Source organism: Cricetulus griseus, chromosome 5, assembly GCF_003668045.3.
Source record: "Cricetulus griseus strain 17A/GY chromosome 5, alternate assembly CriGri-PICRH-1.0, whole genome shotgun sequence".
In the NCBI taxonomy this organism is placed as follows: Eukaryota; Metazoa; Chordata; class Mammalia; order Rodentia; family Cricetidae; genus Cricetulus; species Cricetulus griseus.
Genome location: NC_048598.1, coordinates 33,651,414 through 33,673,012, shown reverse-complemented (window position 1 = coordinate 33,673,012; position 21,599 = coordinate 33,651,414). Strand labels below are relative to the sequence as shown.

General features: G+C 41.5%; 1 protein-coding gene across 1 annotated transcript in view; it reads right to left on the bottom strand.

Moving 5' to 3' along the window:
- The window catches only part of Brinp2 (BMP/retinoic acid inducible neural specific 2), a 47,062-nt gene that overhangs the window by 9,589 nt on the left and 15,874 nt on the right, over positions 1 to 21,599 (bottom strand). Inside the window, exons 2-3 of the mRNA XM_035444826.1 lie at positions 11,768 to 11,958; positions 10,507 to 10,715 (exon numbers count right to left, since the gene is read on the bottom strand). Of these exons, the coding sequence (XP_035300717.1) occupies positions 10,507 to 10,715; positions 11,768 to 11,958 (400 nt within the window). The remainder of the gene's footprint in view (positions 1 to 10,506; positions 10,716 to 11,767; positions 11,959 to 21,599) is intronic.

Sequence of the window (21,599 nt, the reverse complement as noted above, 5' to 3'; positions counted from 1 at the left end):
TCTCTACAGACTTATTTTGCTTGCTGTGATGTCAATAATGGCTAGTGCAGTGTCTGCAATATCATAAGTCAGCTGTGAACCTGAGAATGTATGAGTAATGTGTTCCAGTCTTTTCAGGAAGATAGGCACAATGATATATAAGCTATGTAATGAGTCATTCAAAGAGGCAGGTAGATTACAAATGAGGATAGACATCCGAGTTGTGCCCAAAGGATGTGTCATAGGAAGCACATCCCTAGGCAGAGGGAAAACAAAAACAACAGAGGGAACATCATCCACGCTTATCTTTAAAGCTAAGTAGAAAGTAGACACTAGAGGAGTTATGGGAAATGTGTTGTAAGAAGAAAACTTCAAAAAGAAAGACATTGGTATCTACAGCTCAGGCTCCAAAGTACATAGGTACACTTCTGGCTCCTTAAGGAACCCAGAATGCAGGGAACACCACTGAGGGACTCCTGTTTACCTAGGTTTAGAAATTGGTAGAGAATAAAGTTGTCAAGCAGGAGATGGGATGATACCACAAACACTGGGAAGGGAGTCAGGGCTGATCCTGGGAGCCTAAATCAGCCTTGAAAAGTGAGTAGGGATTCAAGGGAACTTGTGATAGAATAGTGGCTCCTGAAAAGAAGAAAGAAGCAGCATCAGGCACAGCATCTGAGAGCTAGCAAGATGCAGCCCAAATAAAGAACAGGATCAGGACCTCACTAGGAGCAGGATGACTCTCAACTTGTGTCCCGGGGAAACAAAATGTCCCCAGGCCTCTCAGAACCAAATCTCAATCCTCCCATTCTCCCAAAAGGAAAACACAGTCCAGAGAGTAGGGTGGCTGGGCAGGTGGTATCTGAAAGATGGAAAATTCTTAGAGATTGATTGATGCTTGTTGATCTATTGATTTTGAGAGAAGGTCTTACTGATAGGCTGACCTGTAAGTTATGGTACAGCTCAGCCTGTCCTTATAACAATCCTCCTGTTTCAACCTCCTAAGTACAGGGATCACAGGCCTGAGCCAAAATTAATGAATTAGTTAGTTAAAATTAACATTGGAGCTTTCAGACTCTAGTCTGTGTCATTTCAATTCCTAGAAAACAGGTCAAAGAGCTGTAGGAAGTAAAGTTAACTAAAGCCACCTTGAAATGTCATCACTTTCCAAACAATATTCTAAAGAAAAGAGTTCAGATAGCATCACAATATGCTAGTGATATGCTCTCCTCAGAAGGCTCACACTGGGCGAAAATGGTTGTAATGATTGGAAGTTAGTATTGCTATCTGTTGGGTCTTGAAAGTCTCACTCAGTACCTGTGGCTCCTCCCAGAACTTCTCACCCCACCCTCTAGCCCTCTACCCTAAACCTCTCCCTACCATAGAATGGGCCTCCATATCCCTCCCGCAGCTTCTCTTCCTTATATAACTGAGACATTTCAGCTATGTCCCTCTTGGTCTATGGACTCTCTTGGAACTTTTGACCTCTTAGTCCTCAGCTTCTCCCACCACCTTTCTCCCCTTCCTTAGCTCTCCTCTTCCCATGGCCTGGTTCAGCCTTCTGTGCCAGTTCAGTCTGGGTCCTTCCAGATGCCTCTGACTGTTTTGTTCCTCAGATCTACAATAAACCTCCACTCAAACATACCCAGGAGCCAGCTGTCCTCAAATTTTCATTCACTATCTTCCTATAAGAAAACTAAGTCTAGATATGTTAAATGACCAACTCAATATCATGTATGTTGTCGTCTAGGGGACCAGGATGAATTCAATTTACTCTCACATTGCTTTATCCAGTTAGTGTCACCTCACAGATGAATGTCACAGCTCCTGCCTGTATGGCACTTGAAGAGTGGTGTAAATGTTTCTAGAATCCCAGTGGTGGATTCTGGTGGATCTTCTTGAGCTAGCCTCTCTTCCCATGTAGACATTATGTATGGAATACTTCCTACTGATCAAGTGGTTGGTTAGTGATCAGACTAGACTGGGAAAACAGTGTCAGACTTACTTCAAGGCTAAGTCTTCTCTTTTCGTAGTACTCCCCAGAAGAAGAGCCAGGAACCAGTATGATTTAGTGGAACCTGTGTGAATGGGCTGGGCTGAATGGCAGGTTAAAGGTGGCATGTTATAGCATTGCAAAACTAGCTTGTTCCTACCTCAAGGTAAGCTGGCCACCATAATATCACTAAGTTGTATTCTGGATTTTCCATCTACCAACTCCTGAGTGGGTGACTTACCAACTAGCTTCAGGCAGAGAGTGAGATAACAAGCTGTGTGTCAGGAAGGGCAGGTCAGAGAATAACCACAATGGAGGTGCTCTCTCCCAAGCCTTTTCCTACCCAGCACCCATCTACTGGCCCATCTACTTCCCTACTTCCCACCATCATTTCCCATACTGAGGCTGGCTATCATCTTGTAATCTCTCTCTCTCTCTCTCTCTCTCTCTCTCTCTCTCTCTCTCTCTCTCCCTCTCCCTCCCTCCCTCCTTGTCCAAATGTCGGTTCCACAAGAAGACAATCAGTCAGGTAGGTTTCTGAGAAGAGGAGCTTCCTTTTGTTGGTTGTGATGCAGGACAAGAATGAAGAGGAAATACCCTGGCATCATACCCATGCCCTGATAGAGGGGCGAGTGGCAAGCCAGATCTTCATGAGGAAGGTTTGCTCAGACTTCATCAGATAACAAAATCATAATTATTTTTTTCTAGTCTGTTCTGATATCATCTCTCTTCTCCCTGGATAGGTAATGAGGTAGGAAGAGGAAAGGGGCCTGGAAAGGGTCTTGATTAGACATTGTTAAGCACAGACTTGGGTAAACAGTACAGGCTGATGTATAGCCCTGCTCCCACCCATGTGTTAAAAGCTCCTGTCTCTGAAGGGCAAGCCAAGATAGTCCTGCAGCAGTCTCTGTAAAGGGGCCGGCAGCTCTGGGAGATTATTAAAAGAGCCTATAGAGGTAACAGAAAGTGAAATTCACTCAGGCACACACATTTCAAAAGGTGCCTCAGATAAGCTTTCAGAAGGGGAAAATAATTGTGTGCTAATTGGTCTGTTGACAGAGACCATCCTGCCTTCAGAACCTGATGTAGCTCAGGTTCGTTAGCACATCCAATTTTCCACAATATCAGACTGTGCAAACCATCATTCCAGTGAGCCTATGCTCCTCCCCCTTCTCTCACTTCCAGATTGCTTCTGCCCTACCTGGGGGGACACCTGCAATGCTAACAGCAGAGGAAAATGGGCTTCTAATGGTGAGCGATGGGGCTAAGCATGGAGAGCACAGCGAAGGTGTGTGTGCTTAAAAAGGCTTCCAAGGGAATAAGGGAATCACAGGCCACAGGCTACTGTAGCTTTACTAAGTCTAAGTCTTTTTTTTTTTTTTTTTTGGATGGGCTCTGAGAAACTCTCCCCTTTGCCTGGGGTCTAGCTGACTTCTGACCAGCTCTGTTCAGTCAGCTCACGGGCTTTTCAATCCCTCCTCACCAAGTATTTCATAATCCTTCTACCAAGGAGGTGAAGGATATAAGGATATAAGAAAGGTCCTATCTCTTCTTCATGGCACTGATCCCTTCTAGAAAATTGCAGGCAGATATATATGCACATAACCTTTTATTCTTTGTACAGATTTCTTGAGGATTGGATAATCCGGTGTCATCCTAACACCATAGCAGAACAGACAGGAATGGCAATCATTATCTTTATCATCATGTAGACTATGAGGCAGTAACTAATTGGTAGAGATGCCAGCCTTATTATCCTGAAGGCATCAAGAGAATTCCTGAGGTGCATTTGCCCTTTGGTTGTTACACACACACACACACACACACACACACACACACACACACACACAAGGTCTGGAGGAGGTGGGGAGTGACTATGGTTAGGGCACAAGAAAAGGGCTGAAGGATTTGGAATTATTTCAATGTTTTAGAAACAGGAGTAACAGGAGTAGTCATATTAGCTGTGTAGAGGTGAGTTAAGTGGTTGGTAACCCCGATAATGGAATATGGAGGAGACAAATGGAGTTCAGTGACTCCTCAAGGTCATAGACACAGCAAGCATCGGGGCTGAAATCCAATCCCAAGTATTCGCTCCACTTGGTTTGTTTCCCTCTAAACTGTGTAGCCTGATTTCACCTCTCAAGCATTTTATTGAACATCCTGCCATGTGCCAGATGCTGTAAAGGGACTTGGAGCTATATGCATGCAGTAGAGTCCCTTCTGCTTTAAGGCCTACTGTCACAATGGGTGTGGCGAGGAGGGAAACAGGCATTCAAACAGAGTGAGTGGAATGGAACAAATCCTGTCTTGAATGTGTGTGCTGATCAGGGCAAGCCTTACAACACAGAATGATGTTTACTGGCTCCCAAAGGAATAAACCAGAGGGGGCAGGGCACCTGTTTCTCCACATTAATGCAAAGAAGTTACTCAGGGAAGAGTGAAAAACTAGCACAGGTTTGCTTAGAGAAACAACACAGGCAAATGTGCTAGAGGACTTTTCTTTCATGAAGGCAGAGCAGGTGAGTAGAGCCCTCATCCTCACTCCATTCATCCCCACCCAGTGATACAGTTATGAATAGGATGGAGCCCAGCAAGACTACTCCTAAGGCAAGCTCAGTAGAAGGAGGCAGATGGCAAGTGCTACTGCACAGAAGATTGTTAGCTTCAAGGATGTGCTGTGGGGTGCATCCTGGCTATTGAACTATCCTATAAGGGTCTACAAATGCTAATCATTTAGAGCGAAGTGGTGGAATCTGTTGACGGCAATACTTCAGATCAAGCCCAGGCTATGAACAGAGCTGTGAGAAGGGATACCAATACAGCCCTTTGATCCTTAGTCTAGCAGAATGCCCTTGAAATCTCTACACCTCACTAAAGACCCGGAAGCATGGAGATGGGAGACAATATGAAACCATCCCTTTTAATGCATGGTTTTCTAAGTTGTATCCAATGGGGAGAAGCCATTTGTACTCCCAGAGAAAACCTCAGGGCAGTCGGTGTAGTGGGAACTGGTTATTCATTTCACAGTCAATGTGTCTCTAGACAAGTTCCAAAAGAAGGCTTCCAGGGATCGTGGTTCCTCCTCTGAGGAGACATGCAGTGGATGTAGTGTTGGGACAGTCCATAAGCATTATAAGACATGCAGTTTTGAATACTTATACTTACTGTCTTTCATGCCTCCATCATAAGAGTTATGTCCAGGAATACATGGCAGCAACTCTACCAGCAATGCTGTGTGTATGAGTGGAAAGTCAACTCTAAACCAGTTATTTTTTTCTGAAGACAACTGAGAGTTATGTGAAGACCCAGTTCATTAAAAGGATCTGATTGTTGATGATATAAAATTCAGCTAATTAATACCTAAGGATTAAGCCCGTTCTCAATTATTTAAGGCCATTCCTGATATCCTAGATATCAGGAACTAGGATTTGACCACCACGAACGAGGGTGTTGTCTCTGCACTGAAGGCAGATAAAACAGAAAGATAACCTCCAGGGCCAGTGATGGCTCTGTGGCAAAGGGAAGCTTCTTGTAACCCCAAGCCATGGGGTTCAAAAGTCTGATAAACAGAAAACATAATTCTCAAACAAAAGAAATTGGATTATAAAGCAGGCAAGGATTTTTTAAAAATAGAAACATGTATCCAAATAAGAATCCAAAGGAGTATTCTGAGAGTGTGACCAACCTTTTCCAAGCCACAGATGTCTGCAATAGATTTAGTACCTGACATTACAGAAGTCTTAACAAACCATGCCTTCAATAGAGTGCTGTTTCTGTCAACTAAGTGTAGGCATGGCTATTTGTATGTGTGTTAAGCAGATTTCTCTTACATGTGCAAAATGGTGGGTTCACAGACAGACAGACAGACTTCACTTATTTGTTTGTTCCTTCCTTCATCATTTGACACTTTGTTTACTCACTACCCACAAAGCGGCAAGCTCTGTACTCTTTTAGGAAATGAAAGCTGAGTGAGACCCAGTTTCTCCTATAAGGATCTCTTAGTTTCCTGTGTATTTAGTCATGTCAGCTAGCACCTACAGTTCAAATGACAAGCCCAGTAATGGAGGCATGTGCTTGGAACATTGAAAAGGAGATTTAACTATGTTAGGAGTCAGGAAAAGCTTCACAGGGGTCACTTTTCTGAACTGAGCAAAGAAGGAAAGAAAGAGCCACTTGGGTCAACAGTCAGGCATTGAGAGTACAATAGAAAGCAAGTGCCAGGAAGATATGTGAGAGGATAGAGTGTTCTAATAACATCTGGTACTTGGGTATGCCATGCCTAGGTTACATGATGTGAGTGGGGGCGGGGAGGTAAAAAGTAGATGGGTAGAGAGAGGACTGTTTAGAGATGAAACTAGAAAGACAGCAGGGGAAGATAGTCAATAATTTTGTTTTGTTAAGAACAATAAGCCCTTTCAATCTCCAACTGTGTTATGCTCTGGGCAATCTGTACATTTTCTCATTAAGTATCACAGAATTTCTTCAAGGTTGAAAACTCTTCTAGTTATTTAATGATTTTAGAGAGAGGAAAATGAAGTCCATATAAGTTTGGTAACTTCTTCAATACCTAAATCATTCACAGTGGTAGGACTCAGATTCTTGAAGGAGAGCCTGTTTTCTTTCTGTTGCATCACACGGGCACCCTGCTCAGGCACACAGGTTTGCTCTGTGTACAGTTAGCGCCTTGGAATCAGGGGACACTAGAGTATATGCTCGTGCTCATTATAACAACATACTATAAGTCAGGGAGAGGAGCTGAGAGAGGAGGGCACGAAAGCATTATGTAAGAAAATCAGGTACACGTTGACGAGGTCTTGGATTAGAGGACCACATGGGTATGAAGGGAATTCAGGGGCAGGGAGTGATGGTAGTGATGGATCAATGAATCTAAGTTAGGGTGTGAGGGGAATTGGCTACTAGAAGGTAATGAGATCTTTGAATTGTTGATAAAATGTCTGCCTTTCATTTCCTGGTAAGAATTTTGTGCTTCTTTCTCCAACTGTGACACAGTTCATATGAGACTGAAGGATGAGGGGAAATTCTACAAAGTTCTAATATCTTGCTACAACTCTCTCCAGGCTACTTAGAGTCCCTTTCCATCACTTTGAATTGCATTAGATACCAGCTTCATAAATGAACCTTTTCACTCTGTTAATGGAAAGCCATCATCTTCTCCTGGATGCTCCCTCCAGACACTGTACCCCTGTGATCTGCCACTTTTTCTTTTCTTCAGTTAATTTCCATCATGCTCCTTGTGTGCCATGACTAGTCCTCGGCAATCTCTCTAGAATGGCAAGCTCTTCTTAAGAGTCCACTTCACCTGCTTTGATTTAACTACAGCCTCGCTTCCCCAGGGAAGTAGTTTCCTCTGCATCCTTCTCTAGTGGTGGCTGCTGCTTTCTCACCTCTGATACTCTTGAGCATGGACACGAGGCAGATCCCACGCTGCATTTCCTTATTGTCTAGCCATCTCTGGCTCCTGGAAGCCAGCGTCATCTGCACTGTGCCCTACTCCTACTGTCTCTGCTTGATATTTATTTCTTGCTACACGTCTTGGCTCACTGAGGATTTACAGCAGTGGACAATTGTTACCAGCAGAAGCCTGTACCGTTCCTACTGACTTCTGCTCCCATATGTCCAATCATTTAACTTTTGCTCCTCTTAGATACTTGCTGCCATACCTTGCTTCCTCAGAGTTGTAATCTCATCTTAGTCAATACGCCCCTGCTATGGCCTAGACTTTACTGCAAACTGCATTTCCTCTATGACTGCTACAAAAAAAAAAAAAAAATCACACCACACTTCCTCCAGTCCCTTCCCTCTAACACATCAGCTCTCATCCTGGGGTTCAAGTGACCCTTCCAATGGGGCTTGCATTTCAGATAGCCTGCATAGCAGATATTTACAATACAATTCATAACCATAGCAAAATTATAGTTATGAAGTAGCAACGAAAAATGGTTGGGGGGGTCACCCCAATATGGGGGACTGTGCTAAATGGTCACAGCATCAGGAAGGTTGAGAAAGAACTATTTATCATCAAACTGAGACTTTCAATCTTTGGACTTGACCTACATTTTATCATACTTAACTTTTTCTTTCAATGATTGGCTTAGAATCCTAAATCTACAGCATATGCCCCGGTATATAATCTTAATTCCTTTGCCTTTTTCTTTCATCTTGTCCACACATGCACCTTGATTAAATCCATCTTTCCATCCAATACATACCTGCTGGTATGCAGAACAATGAATAGAGCTTAAAAAATGCACCCAGCTACAGTAGTTCATTTCACGTATTTGTGACCATGAATATCATGTGGTCTCTAGTGCTGCCCTTGAGTCTACTCTGTGTTGCCACTCAAGTGACATTCCTTCCTCCCTGCCTCTGAAGTGACCAGGTCACACATTTTCCACAACAGTTTCTTATTCCTTTTAACCAAAGCTTTTGCTTCTTGTTTAGCTGAGGAAACAGAACCAATCAGAGAAGAAAAGAACACATCTTCCGGCCACCACATCCCACCATCCTTCAATAGGTATCCTCATACATACTACATTGCCCCTGACACAAAGAATGGAGTGATTCTTTGTAAGGCTCATTTCTTCATTGGCACATAAATGTCAACACTTTTCATTTATGGATCATGCCCTGAAGTTATCTTCTCTTTCTCCTGCTTCATCACTCTATTGCTTTCTACCAAATTATTCTTCCTACCTACCAGTAAGCTAGAATATCTTTCATCATGAAAACAGAAATCATTTTCTAGACTCCACTTCACTTACCATTAAGTACCCATTCTTCTGATTTCCTTTACTGCAAAAACATGGTTCCTATTCACAACCAATGCTAACTGCCCACATGAATGCATGCCTGTACCAGATCATGACTTCTTTCCTAATCCTTGGTGTTTATGCCCAATATCCTATCAGATTTTTTTTCCTTAGATGTCTAATAGGAAAGTCAGCCCCACATGTCTGTATCTAAAACAAACTCTTCCATTTTCTCCCCGGCTCTGTACAATGTCATTCTTTTCAGTAAATAGAATCGCTATTCACTTGACTGCTCAGACCAAATATCTTGAATCTAATTTTGATTTCTTTATTCTAATCCATTACCTCACCCTGTGGGTTTTGCCTCTCTACCATCAGACTGTATGTGCTACCATCTTTATCCAAGGCATGGTAATATCTCACTGTACCTACCACATTGCCCTTGGACACTATCCTGGCCTCTAGCACCACCCTTTCCTGTTCCCATAACTAATAAGGTGCTAGTGATCTGGCCCTGCAGCTTTCCTGGCTTTGTTTCTCATTTCACTACCTTGCTGACTCCATACCAGTACACTTCCTTCCTTTTCACTGGGGGCCCTGCTCAGCACAATCCCCCTTTACGGCATGTGTGCTTGCTTTCTGGAATACTTTTGCTCACAATACACAAATCACTCACTTCACTTAGGCTCCTCCTGAAGTGACATTCCTTTAGCCCCATCACACCCTGTCCTCTTACTTAGTTTCATTTCTCATACCATCCTTTCACATTGTCTTTGTATTTATTTGCAGGTCCACTATTTGAACACAAGCTTCATGAGTGTAGAGACTACTACAATAGTATCTTATAGGAGCTGAGTACTTAAGATATACTTACTGAGTAAACTGATGAGTAAACAAAATCCCCTTGCTGTTTTCTGATGATACAAAAGTAGAACATAGATTTGACGTCTATAGACTACTTTAATTTTATACTTAGAATTTTAAAACTCCAGCATTCCCAAAAGTATTGTTAGTCATCCATTAACCAAAGGACCCTTAGTAGAAACGTTCTACAGGTTAATTAGAGCTGCCAGGAGGGGGTGTGGAGAGCATAGCTATTAAAGTCACAGTAACTATGGATCCCTTAAAGACATGCATGTGATCAGGAGATTCTGCCATGCTCCTGCTAGAACTCTTCCTTTGCCTTGTATTAACGTTCCTTTTTGTGGCCATGCCAACCAGCTCCAGCCTACGTCAGAACCTTGTCTTGTATCATGTCTTCATAGTGTATCTCTTTTCCCCTCCGCCCTCACAGGACTCTTCTCGGCACTTCAATGGGCACTAACCTACTTCCTGACTTGGGCCTTAGCACTTAGAGTTAACTTTTTTTTTTTTTTAATTGAAACAGCCTTCCTCAGTTCTACATGATCAGGCTGGTCTTCTTTCAGGTCTGAGCCTCTCAGGATAAACCTTAAAGTTCCCTTCCTGACCAATCTAACTAATGCTAGCTGCTCCCTCTCCCACACCCTAGAAAATGTATATCTTGTTTTTAAATGGCTGTCTGAAATCACCTTCTCTTACTCAGTAGCTCAACCCCACCAAGATGCAGTCACACATATCTTTGGCAACAGCTAATCGGTCGGCTGGCTAGATGCTCCTTCAGAGGGTGGGTGATGCAACCATTTGTAAGGACTGGCTGAGATGCCACCAGAAAGCAACTGTTTCCTTTTGCTCAGTGTGGCCTGGCTGCCCTGGAGCTGGCAGAGGATTTGGCTACCCCTTTACCTTAATCGCCCCTGTGGCTATCTGGATGTGGTGCAGTCGGCGGAGTGTGCTCTCTCTGTCAATGAAATAGGAAGCTGCCAGCTGGTGCAGGGTTTCCAGGGACACAGCAGAGCTGTTCCCACTGCCCCCAACTACAGGGGCACCTCCTGATGTTTCTGCCTTTCTGCTCAGTTTCCTCTTGTCCACAAAAATGGTCAGGGATTCTTCTCCTATAACAAAAACATGAGCTCATTAGTGAGGTTGTCAGTTCCAGGTTCCCCGGCCATTAAGAACCTATAGCCCTCTGGCAGGACAGACCTAGCTAAGAGAGAACACCGCCCCTGCTGTGGGCCTCTCCCCATCATTTACACTTTGAGAGCTCTCTCCTCAGACTGTGCACAGGGTCACAGGGCCTCCCTGCCTGGAAGGCCCTCCTTTCCCTAGCTCTTAAAGCTTCCTAAAGCTCACACCCCTCAGCAGTGTCTCCATTTAACATTCTCTATTGATCTCCATCGCAGGCAATCTGCCTCCAAGGGGGAGACACAATTCTCCCCTCTCAGGTTGTTTATGAGAAGCCACATGGCTATTATTGCTTCCAGGGAAAGGGCAAAAGCTTTGAGGCCCTGCCTGGTCCCTCTCCATCAAACACTCACCACCTACCACATGCCGGCAGCTGGTCCCAACGCCAGGGGAGCTGCGTTTTTGTCCACTGCACACTTAACTAAATGTTATGATAAACCCTGCTTTCTTCTTCCTATATCTGGGAGAACTCTTTATCCTCGGGTCAAGTCTCCCCTCCACTGTGCACAGCCCAGTCCCTACCCCATTCTACCAGAGGGAGATCCACCAAGCTGTTGGAATTGTGATTTGGCTGGTCACCAATCCTCACAGTGAGAAGGGGGGAGGGGTCAGTGACTCAATGAACATCTATCTATTTCTGTGCCTATAAATGTGACATTTGTAGCCACAGTAAGAATTAAGAAGTGGAGAAGTCCCTGGGTTAAATGGCTAGTCAAAATAAAAGTAGGAGCGCCCCCTGCTGGTACATGCTTAGTAGAAACCCGTGTGTCCCCCCAGTCTCCTTACCCCATACCCCCTTCCCCTCATGATGTCACTTTCAAGAGAATAAAAATGTTCTAGGGTGGTTTCGGGTGCAGAGAGAATACACTGTTCTTCGATAGGCCAAAAAGGAAAAAAGATGCAGGGAGAATGATATCAATAGATCATAAAAGCTATTTCAGCAATGAACAACCAGTTGGCTGGGGCCGAGGATGCTGCTTACCTCCAAGAGTGGCAGAAAGTAAGAAATGAGTGCCGTACTTTTTGATGAGGTTTTCAGTAACCTGTTGCAGGTTGGGTCTCCTTCCGAGGAGGCGGATGTTTCGGACAAACTCTGGGGCGAGAGGCAGAGGCAAACTGAAGAAGTCTTTCCTTTCTAGGGCCAAGTTGTTCACTTTCCATCGAGCAAACTCCCTGCAGGGAAAGCCACTGTATTTCAGAACAAGAAGTGTGAAGCCTGAAAGAGATAAGGTCGTTCCTCTGCTCAAGGCCTCCTCTCCTCAAGTCCCCTTCTCACAGGGTGGCGAGTTCCAGTCTGAAAAGCTGACCTCCACCAGAGCATCTCCCACCCAGCTTTCCCATTGGACAGTGGTAGCTCAGTGTCTTCCCAAGGCAGTCGCCATGGCTCACAGAGAAGCAGAAAAAGCACAGGCTGGGCACTGGGCAGTGATTTTTAGAGAACTGATCCTGTCACAGCTGTCACACAGCCGATGAGTTATATCATCCATCTTAGCTTCAGTTGCTCACTGCTAAAAACTGGAAGGAGGATCTAGAGAGAACAATGTTTTAACATTTGGGGCTCAGATCCCTTCGTAACCCTGGAGATAATTACATTCGCCTACTTGATTATGTGGCTCATATTGATTGATACGACATCAGAAATTAAAACTGGGAAGATTGAAGTTATCTATCCAGCATTGCATTTGAAGTTAACAGTAATAAACCAAATGCATAACACATAACCAAATCAATGCATTTTATGACAATAACTATAGGTAGTGAACAAAACAAATTTGACAAGAAGAGCACATTGCCTCATGACTTTGTAAATCTTTCAAATCTGCTTGACAGGATAGTTTCATTCTCATATTTGCTTCTGCATTCAGTGTGCCATTGCAATTGTGGACTTTTATGCTTGGGGCCACACAAAACTAAAGAAATGGCTATTTCTTAAAAGTTTCTTATAGCATGGTGCCTGAAGCCATATCAATAAAATGTGTACTCTATGGCATTGAAATCTAAAGCTTTATATTGCATTTTGAACATATCTTTTTACCCTGAATGATCGGTAACAGCTTGCATTAGCTATCCTGGACGTATCTGTTCATTGATATATGCAGCTCTTTTAACATCCGGGCACTCATTGTATAGTACTAAAACATCAGACTCGTAGATACCACTAACAACTGCATCAGAAATACTTTTAAATATCAGAAAGCTGACTAGCTTATATAATAATGAATATATTTTTTTAGAATTTGAGTTTTTTATAATTTTATTTTTGCTAATAAATAACATGTTTTCCTAGTTTCTAGTTGTTTTACTAATAAATACCATCAGTTTAAAAGCTAGCTTTTTTTTTCCTTTGAGAAAACATCTGCCAAACACTTAAGTCTAAATAACTATGGGTTGTCTGATACTCTTGCTTTCAAGAAAAATAGGGCTCTAGGAAAAAAGTTGCTTGCTCAGCTTGTAGCTCAACCACATATGTATCTTCCTTTGAGAACACCACAATTCTTTAGGAGCCTCAGACATGCACCGTGTGTGCTTCCCTTTTCATCACCTGGAACATTAAAAAGACATGTATCCAAGGTCAATATTTAATGCTATTAATAAGTCATCCTGCTTTAGGACATTCTTAAGTGAGGCTGGTATATTCTGTTTCTCCTTTCTGTTTGTGTGTGTGTGTGGGGGGGAGCTATGTGTTTAGTTCATTTGTATTATGATGAACAACACATGATTACCAGATAAATTTTAGATGAGTATTTTCATTCCAATTAACACATCAGTTTTCTTTGCCTCCCTGCCTCCCAACTTTCAGTGCAAATGTCACATGGGTCCTGAAAGGAATCAAGAAGACCACACTTCAAGCAGCCTGTTTCAAAAGATATCTAGGTTTCTTTACACACATACATTCAGGACTTTATTCTTCACACATTTGAATCTCAAAGAGAAAAGGCTTCTAGGTGGAATCTTTGTCTTGAGCAGTAATTTAAATAATTCTAAGAAATCAGTTTCTCACACCCCCGCCAACCCCATATTACACTAGTAAAAACAGGTCTTCATGTCTTGGGAACCAGTAAAATGTAAAGTCTTCATAGATTCTTCACTCATTCCAATCCTGCTCACTGTAAAAGTGCATAACCTTGGTCTAACCTTTCCCTCAAAGCCAAGGAGTGCCAGTGATGGAGCTGCAGAAAATAAGTAAAAATAAATCAATGAAAACCCATACTTAATCTAAGCCTATGGAAGTCTCCCCCAACCTTATCTAATTCAAGAGGTGCAGATATAAAGGAGGAACATATGTCAAACATCACTAGCCTAACAAAGGAAAATGGTGACTAATAATTCATGGTTTCAACTTAGTCTTTCAAATTTTTCATTGTGTGGCTTTATTTATCGAACAAGGCAAGTTAATAATAATATATCATCAGTTATTTCTTTTGTGCAGGAAATGTTAAACTTTAATTAAAATACAGGGTATTTGTCAAAAGCATTTGCTATCCCAAATCCCAGTGCAGGGTAAAGAACAGTTGCCTGATCTCATTTGTAGATGGCTGGATGGGAACCAGTATCCTCTCATTGGCTAGAGGATAATTACACTGATGAATCATAAAACCAGACTACTAAAAACAGAAACAAAATATAATCAAAAGAAAACCCCTAGGGTTATCAAATCCAGACTCTCTGCCTTAGGATGAGCTACATGTAGACTTTATTAACTAATACTTTCTACCAGTTCTCTTCCTAGATTTAAGGGTGAAGAGGAAACATTCTTCTACCTTCCATGATTTCTTACAAAGGTTCAAGCCCATCACTTCCCTCGCTCATTTATTCCCTTAGACTTATTATCACCTAATATCATCTATTTTCCCTCTTCTCCTTCCATTAGAACATGAACTCTGCCAGGGTAGGATTTTCTTTCCTGCCATTAACTATCTCCAGCAGAAGAATCATATTAACCATTCTTACAACAGAACAACAGTAGATATGCAGCAGAGTTTTGTTAAGTAATTGAAGAAGACACTCTTCAAGCCCTTTAATGTCATAGCTTTCCCAATCCACTAGTTTTTTTCAAATTAATGGAAAATTGATTTTAAAATAGTTATAGGAAAATAACCTAGGAGGCAACAACCAATTAGTGATTGATCTGACATGAAATGAAACACTCAAAATGTATGTGTATCAGGAAGCTGTTTTGTTTATAAAAGTACATGAGATAATTTCATGCATTTAAAAAATATAAATCAAGCCAGGCATTGGTGGCACACGCTTTTAATCCCAGCACTTGGGAGGCAGAGGCAGACAGATCTCTGTGAGTTCGAGGTCAGCTCTATAGAGTGAGTTCCAGGACAACCTCCAAAACAATACAGAGAAACCCTGTCTCAAACACACACACACACACACACACACACACACACACACACACACACACACACATATATAATCAAGCCAGGCATGATTGTTACAACCGGCATGGTCTACAAAGGCCAGTCAGGATTACATAGCTAGACCCTATCTCAAATAAATAGTAAAATACTGCCAGCAAATTCTTTTGCTTTTGCTTTTTATACTGTCTGGGTCCTTATACACTGTCACAGACATGGACAACTTCTTGTGACTGCCTACTGTCTACATTCAAAGCCTAGTGCATGCAAAACATTCATTGTGCTTTCCACTCAGATGTTAATGATCAATAGCTCCATTCCTCTACAGTGAATCTAGTAATTTCTACCACTCATTGTGTTAAAGATTGACCAAAGAAGCAACACGCTTAGAGTTCTGCACTTTTGCTCAGTTTGACACCAGCCTTGGAAACTCTGTTTAATGCAAGTCAATAGCTAAAGAATGCTTACTTAAATGAAGAAACTGAAGCTCAGAAAGCTAAGTGATTGCCTAATGTCACACTACTAGAGATCATGTATTCTTTTATACTGCTAGAAATGGAGGGAAAGTTTGAGTGTCATCTGCCAATCTTCTCCAGAGTATGATATACACTGAGGCAGGAGGATTGCCATGGATTCTGGGGTAGGATATGCTGCAGTGTCAGATCCTGTCTCCAAGAGATGGACAAAAAGAGAGGAGAAGGAAAGGGGAGAGAAGGAAGGGAGGGAAAGAAAGAAGGGAGGAAGGAGAAAAGAAGAAATCAATTGAGGGGAGGAAAATAGTCCTGGATGAGGCTGTTCAGAGCAGGGTAAATCAGAGAAAGAAGTCCTGCCATCTTAGTACTTGCCCTGCTGTTTTTAAGACTGGAGAAGCCTTTGACTTCTCTGTGATCCCTTTGTAGCCGACCCAGCTTCCAGTAGCTAAGAAAACCATGAAACAAAGATGTCATAGCTCACCTAAAGGAATATAAGCAGCTGGTAGCAGAACCTGAGCAAAATGGTATCACAGTGACCTTCCCCAGGGTCATGGGGCCAATAGCAAGAACTGAAACCCCAAAATGTTGAATGAGGAACTTGGATGGAGTCACACAATTAGAGGGATGCCAAGCTTAAATCTCCCTGCCAGTGGTTAAGTTCAACACTACGCTGCTTTCCACAATGTTGTCTCCTTTGTGTCCCTGAAGTATGTACTCATGGTATTCCAATCCCTTTACAAAGTTAGCTGTCTTCTAACAAAAATAGTGTCATTACTAAGAACATGGTATTTCTGTAATACTACACAAAACATGAGTTTACTATATATTCAATATAGTATACCACTTATACTATGGCAAAACGTTTTTTTTTTTTGGATTAAAGTAGTTTTATGATGCTCCTTTGTAGGAGAAGAAATTGAACTTGAGAAGGAAATCAAGTTCATATACAAAGCATCATGGGAAGAATCCCAAAGACCTGAGTCCAAGTTCCATCGGTGCTCAGGAAATCCTAACACAGAACAATAAATTACCTAGAAAAGTGAATGGGATTATCTTTGAAAGCATTTTATGAACAAACAATAATGTTTAATGAATTCTTACGGTGTGCTAAGATTCCAAGTATCTTACAAGGGTCATCTATAAAATACCCCTATTAGGAGAAAAAAATTACTTTCATCCTGTGGATAATGAAATGGAGGCAGGATATTTTAATTTACCCAGCTGGTAACAGCCAGTAGGAGGCAGAATCAGAGTGGAAATATTGCTTGTTTTGACAGGACATTGACCACTGTGATATGGTACCTCTGCCTGAGAAAAGCAAAGGAGCTATTCTAACTTGGAGAGGGGAAGTTTGGAGGGAGGAGGAGGAAGAGAGAGGCTTGCTGGAGAAATAATGCTTATGGGGACTTAATGTGAAGCATTTCACCAGAGAAGCTCACTGGAGGAAGAATTCATAGAATGGGGCCACAATTACAAGAACAGGAAAAACAAACAAAAGCTGAGTCTGCTCCTGTCATTGCAGTGATTATTGCTATGTCTTGGATGCAGTTTGGACCCACAGATTTGTTTTTTTGAAACTTGACAGTGGCTATGGCAATGTTAGGAGGTACTGGGAACGTTAAGAAGCAGGGTGGGTGGGGTGAATGAGAGAGAGTGGGGGTGATTTTTAGTTTAGATCTCAAGGAACTGTGGATAGTTTTCTGGGAGGTCTATTATACAAAAGAATATTCCTAGTCCTTCCTCCTTGACTGTCCCTCGTTTTGTTCAGCGATCTCTCCCTCCTGGATTAAGTTCCACCAAGATGCCATCCACCATGCAGCCACATGGGTCCTCACTAGCAGCAAACTGCCAACAGCACCATACCCTTTCTCCTCTGTAACTGTGAATGCTACTAGGCTTTTTCCTTTATAAAGTCCCAGTTGCAGCTATTTTGTTATAGTGATGGAATAGTGACTAATACAGGTGTCAACTTAAAATTAGGTGCTAACTACCATAAAGGTTCAGACTCCAAGGCTTCAAGAAACCATACACTTCAACTCCAGTCAGCTTCTTCCCAGGCCTTGGGGACCTTCATAGATACAAACTAATTGGGAAACATGTGTGAAGGAAGTTTAGGCCAGATAGTAGTAGTATAAATTCTCTAACTTTTACTACATTTAGATGTTGGCTCTTTCCACCATCTAACACCTCAGAAGACAATACTGGAAAGCAGCCTAAGCTAGTCAAAGAGTAAGTGTTTATTTCTGACTTTTCATTCCGCAGGGTTTTTTTTTCCAGTAATAAAATAATCAAGGCTTTTTTCCCTAAGAAAAGAATGTTTTCTATATATCAATTATATTAACACACAGCGCCTCAATTAAGCCATCATCTTTGTTTCAATTAAGACATCAAGTAAATCTCCATTTCAATTTAGCCATTTCTCCTAAAATCTTCTCCCACTGTGTTTGTTACACAGTAAATAGTCTGAGAAAGCAAACATTTCAAACAGCACTGTAGTCCTATGGAAAGTTCTTTAGAACAGCAGAGGCCACTGCAGAAAAGCTTCCTGGGCTGAGCCAAAGGATGAACTGAGCTCTTGAAGGTAGACTTCAAGAAAAAGGCATATGCATTTTCATATGCATTTCAAAAGGGTGCTTCAGTAGATGGCTATCATCAATAGAAGCTCACTGTATTTCCCATCTCCCTCTAGTACAGTCAAGGCTACCTCTAAGTAAACAATGTCTGTCAAAGGGCCAACTAACATAAACATAGAATCATCAATAACAACCAAGATAATATATAAGAAAGGTGAAATGCAGACAGGAAGGTGGGATCCAGTGTGTTGTAACAGATGCACATACCTTGTATAGCCTTGTGTTCAGATATTTTTAGGTATAAAGAAAAAGACAGGGATTCTAAAGTTATCACTACTATTTTTGTCTCTAACTGCCTCACACTAGTGACATAGATGGCCAATTAATGATGGCAGACTCTTCCAGTTGTACAATGATGATTGTACATGAGGCTAGGGAAAGTTGAATCACACTCAGGTCAAACTTCAAGCAACAGAAGCTTCAGCAGGGATTTCGACTGGGTCAACTCTGAGTCAGCTCTGCATTTGAAACCAAAGGGGGGTCTCTATTGACAATGCTAAATGGCTACAGGTTGTACTAATTCAAAAATTGTAACTAGAAAGTGGTGTCTCCAAGTCTTCACTACACTACAGCACTGTGTCCTGTATAACACAAGGTCAACAACAAATCTGCCAGCAGGAGCCTCCCTGCAGGGTCAAACAACATCTGAAGATGAAAGATTCAGAAAGAGCACAGCTGGGGTCTTCCAGCCAGGTGCTGTTTCCACTTAAGCACAACTTTTCAGACTTGTAAACTGAGAGCATTGATCCAGCCCCATGAAGAGCCATTAATTATGAAGTTTTCCTACCTGTGAAGTCCGAAGGGAGAGACATTTTAAAAATAGAATATGCTGGATAGATAGATGGGTAGGTAGGTAGGTAGATAGATAGATAGATAGATAGATAGATAGATAGATGATAGATAGATAGATGGGTACATAATCCATACATATATACAAATAGAAAGATGGTAGATAGATGATAGATAAGTAATAGGAGAGAGTCAGATGATACATGATAGGCAGATGGATAGATGGATGGATAGATAATAAATGGATGGATGGATGGATGGGTGGGTGAATAGATAGATAGGTGCATATATATTATATATATAGAAAGATGGTAGATAGATGATAGATAAGTAATAGAAGACAGGCAGATGATAGGAAGATAGATGTATAGATAGATGATTGATAGATATATAGATAGATGATAGATACTTAAAAGTTGAAATCTAGTAATAATGAACAATAGTCTAAACTGTGGGTAGTTATGCTGAGACTTTATGTTAAGAGCCAAATTTTTCTACTACTGATTTTCTAATAAATCTTTATCTTTCCACTTTTATTGGAAAAACATGTTCATCACACTACCAAGGTCATAGATATAGTTGTCATCTGGAAAGTCACATTCCACATCTTCTGAGCTTGCAGCTCTCTGCATGTGCATTCACCATGGCACCCCTGCAGGCTGAGCAGCATCCTATCCTTGAGTCAGTGCACCCCTGTGTGCTAGGAGCTATTTGTTCCTCCTGAGTTAGACTCCGGGAATCATTGCTGTTTCTAGCACAGTCAACCGATTATCACCTGCTCACTCAGGCAGCAGTTCTCTGAATAGGACTGGGACTCCCTGAGAAGTGGGAAGTCTTAAGTCAGCCATAGAGCCCAGGATGCCTAGCACCAAACACCATCTTGCAGCTCACAGATGGCCCACACAAGTGGGCAGATATAATAAGCACTATTGCTCCTTTCCATTTTGGACCCTGTTAGTCTATTTTCAGTAACTTTTCCCTTGGGAGGCATCACCCAACTTTGATGCCCAAAAGGACTGGTACATTGCAAGGGACTAAACTATCATTTTTCCAAGTGGTTTCTATAGGATGGACCAGGATCACAACAAAAATATATGACTGTATTTCCTTGCAAATTGAAGAAAGACACAGAATAGGTTGCTGAATAAACTAGTTAAGAACTTTGGAACAATGAACAGGAATTAAGCCAAAACCATGAATGATTTTATTTTGTAATCTTCCCTGACTCTTCTTAGTCTACTTAAACTGTCAACCAATGCCCCTTCAGAACATTTCTCACACCTCAATCAGTTCTGTATAAATGTAAATATTGGGTTCTCTGAACTCACCCTTTTCTTAAAGAGATGTTTCTCTGGCCAGCTTAAATTTTTCTGGTTGGACACAGGAGTGTTGCGTCACTGACTTTCCTAAAGAGTTCCCACACAAAGCCTTCTTTTCTTCCATGTCTCTACCAATATCGCACATACCCTGGGCTCAATGTGCCACATAAAAACATTATCACTTTTCTTTTTTTCCATAGGACTGCAGTTTTAAATTCAGAAAACTCACAGGAACATGCAGTTTTTTTTAACTTTCTTTTTTTTTCTCTTTTATTCTTTGGGGTCCCTCTACCCAGCTCCCAAAAAATCTCACAGTGGCTTATTCTTTCTTATGAATGCCTGGCCTTATGTTGGCTTATCTCTAGCCAACTTAAATTACCTCATCTACCTTTTGCCTCTGGACTTTTATCTTTTCTATTCTATATGTCTTTCTTTACTTCTTACTCCATTTCTGTTTCTTGCTGTGTAGCTGGGTGGCTAGCCCCTTCTTTTCTCACTCTTTCATTTTCTCCTCCTAGATTTCTCTCCTATTTATTCTCTCTGCCTGCCAGCCCTGCCTATCCTTTCTCCCCTCTAGCTATTGGCCATTTAATTCTTTATTAGACCAATCAGGTGTTTTAAACAGGCAAAGTAACACAGCATCCCAGAGTTAAACAAATTGCAACATAAAAGAATGTAAAAATATTTGCATCATTAAACAAATGTTCTGAAGTATAAACAAATGTAACCCATCTTCAACTAATATTCCTCAACAGGAATGGTCAAAGCCAACATGGACATTGGGGGATTCCAATTGTTCACCTCAGAGACTCAGCTAAGAGCATTTCAGAGTCTCAAGCTTGATTTTTAGGGGCATTGAGATCTGTAAGTGTTTTGGCTCCTATACAGAGTGAAGTATTTCTAGACATATCACATCATTAAAATATTTCTATCTCAACAACAGATTACTATAATGTCTTGGCTATTAGAGTTTCTACTTCTATAATGAATGAGACATGATTAATCTGAGTCATAAAAAATGATAATAACAATCATAATTTCTTTTATGGGTATAGTGAAATCTTTTCATATTTTTTAAAATGCATTTTCATACATGTTTAGCTAATTTATTATAAGGACCTTGGAGGTAATAAAGGTTATACTATTAATCAACTATTTTCCTTTTATAAGTTAACAAAGACACTAGAAACAGAAATGACTGGCCCCCAAGTCTCAGTCCATTAGCAGTCGAGT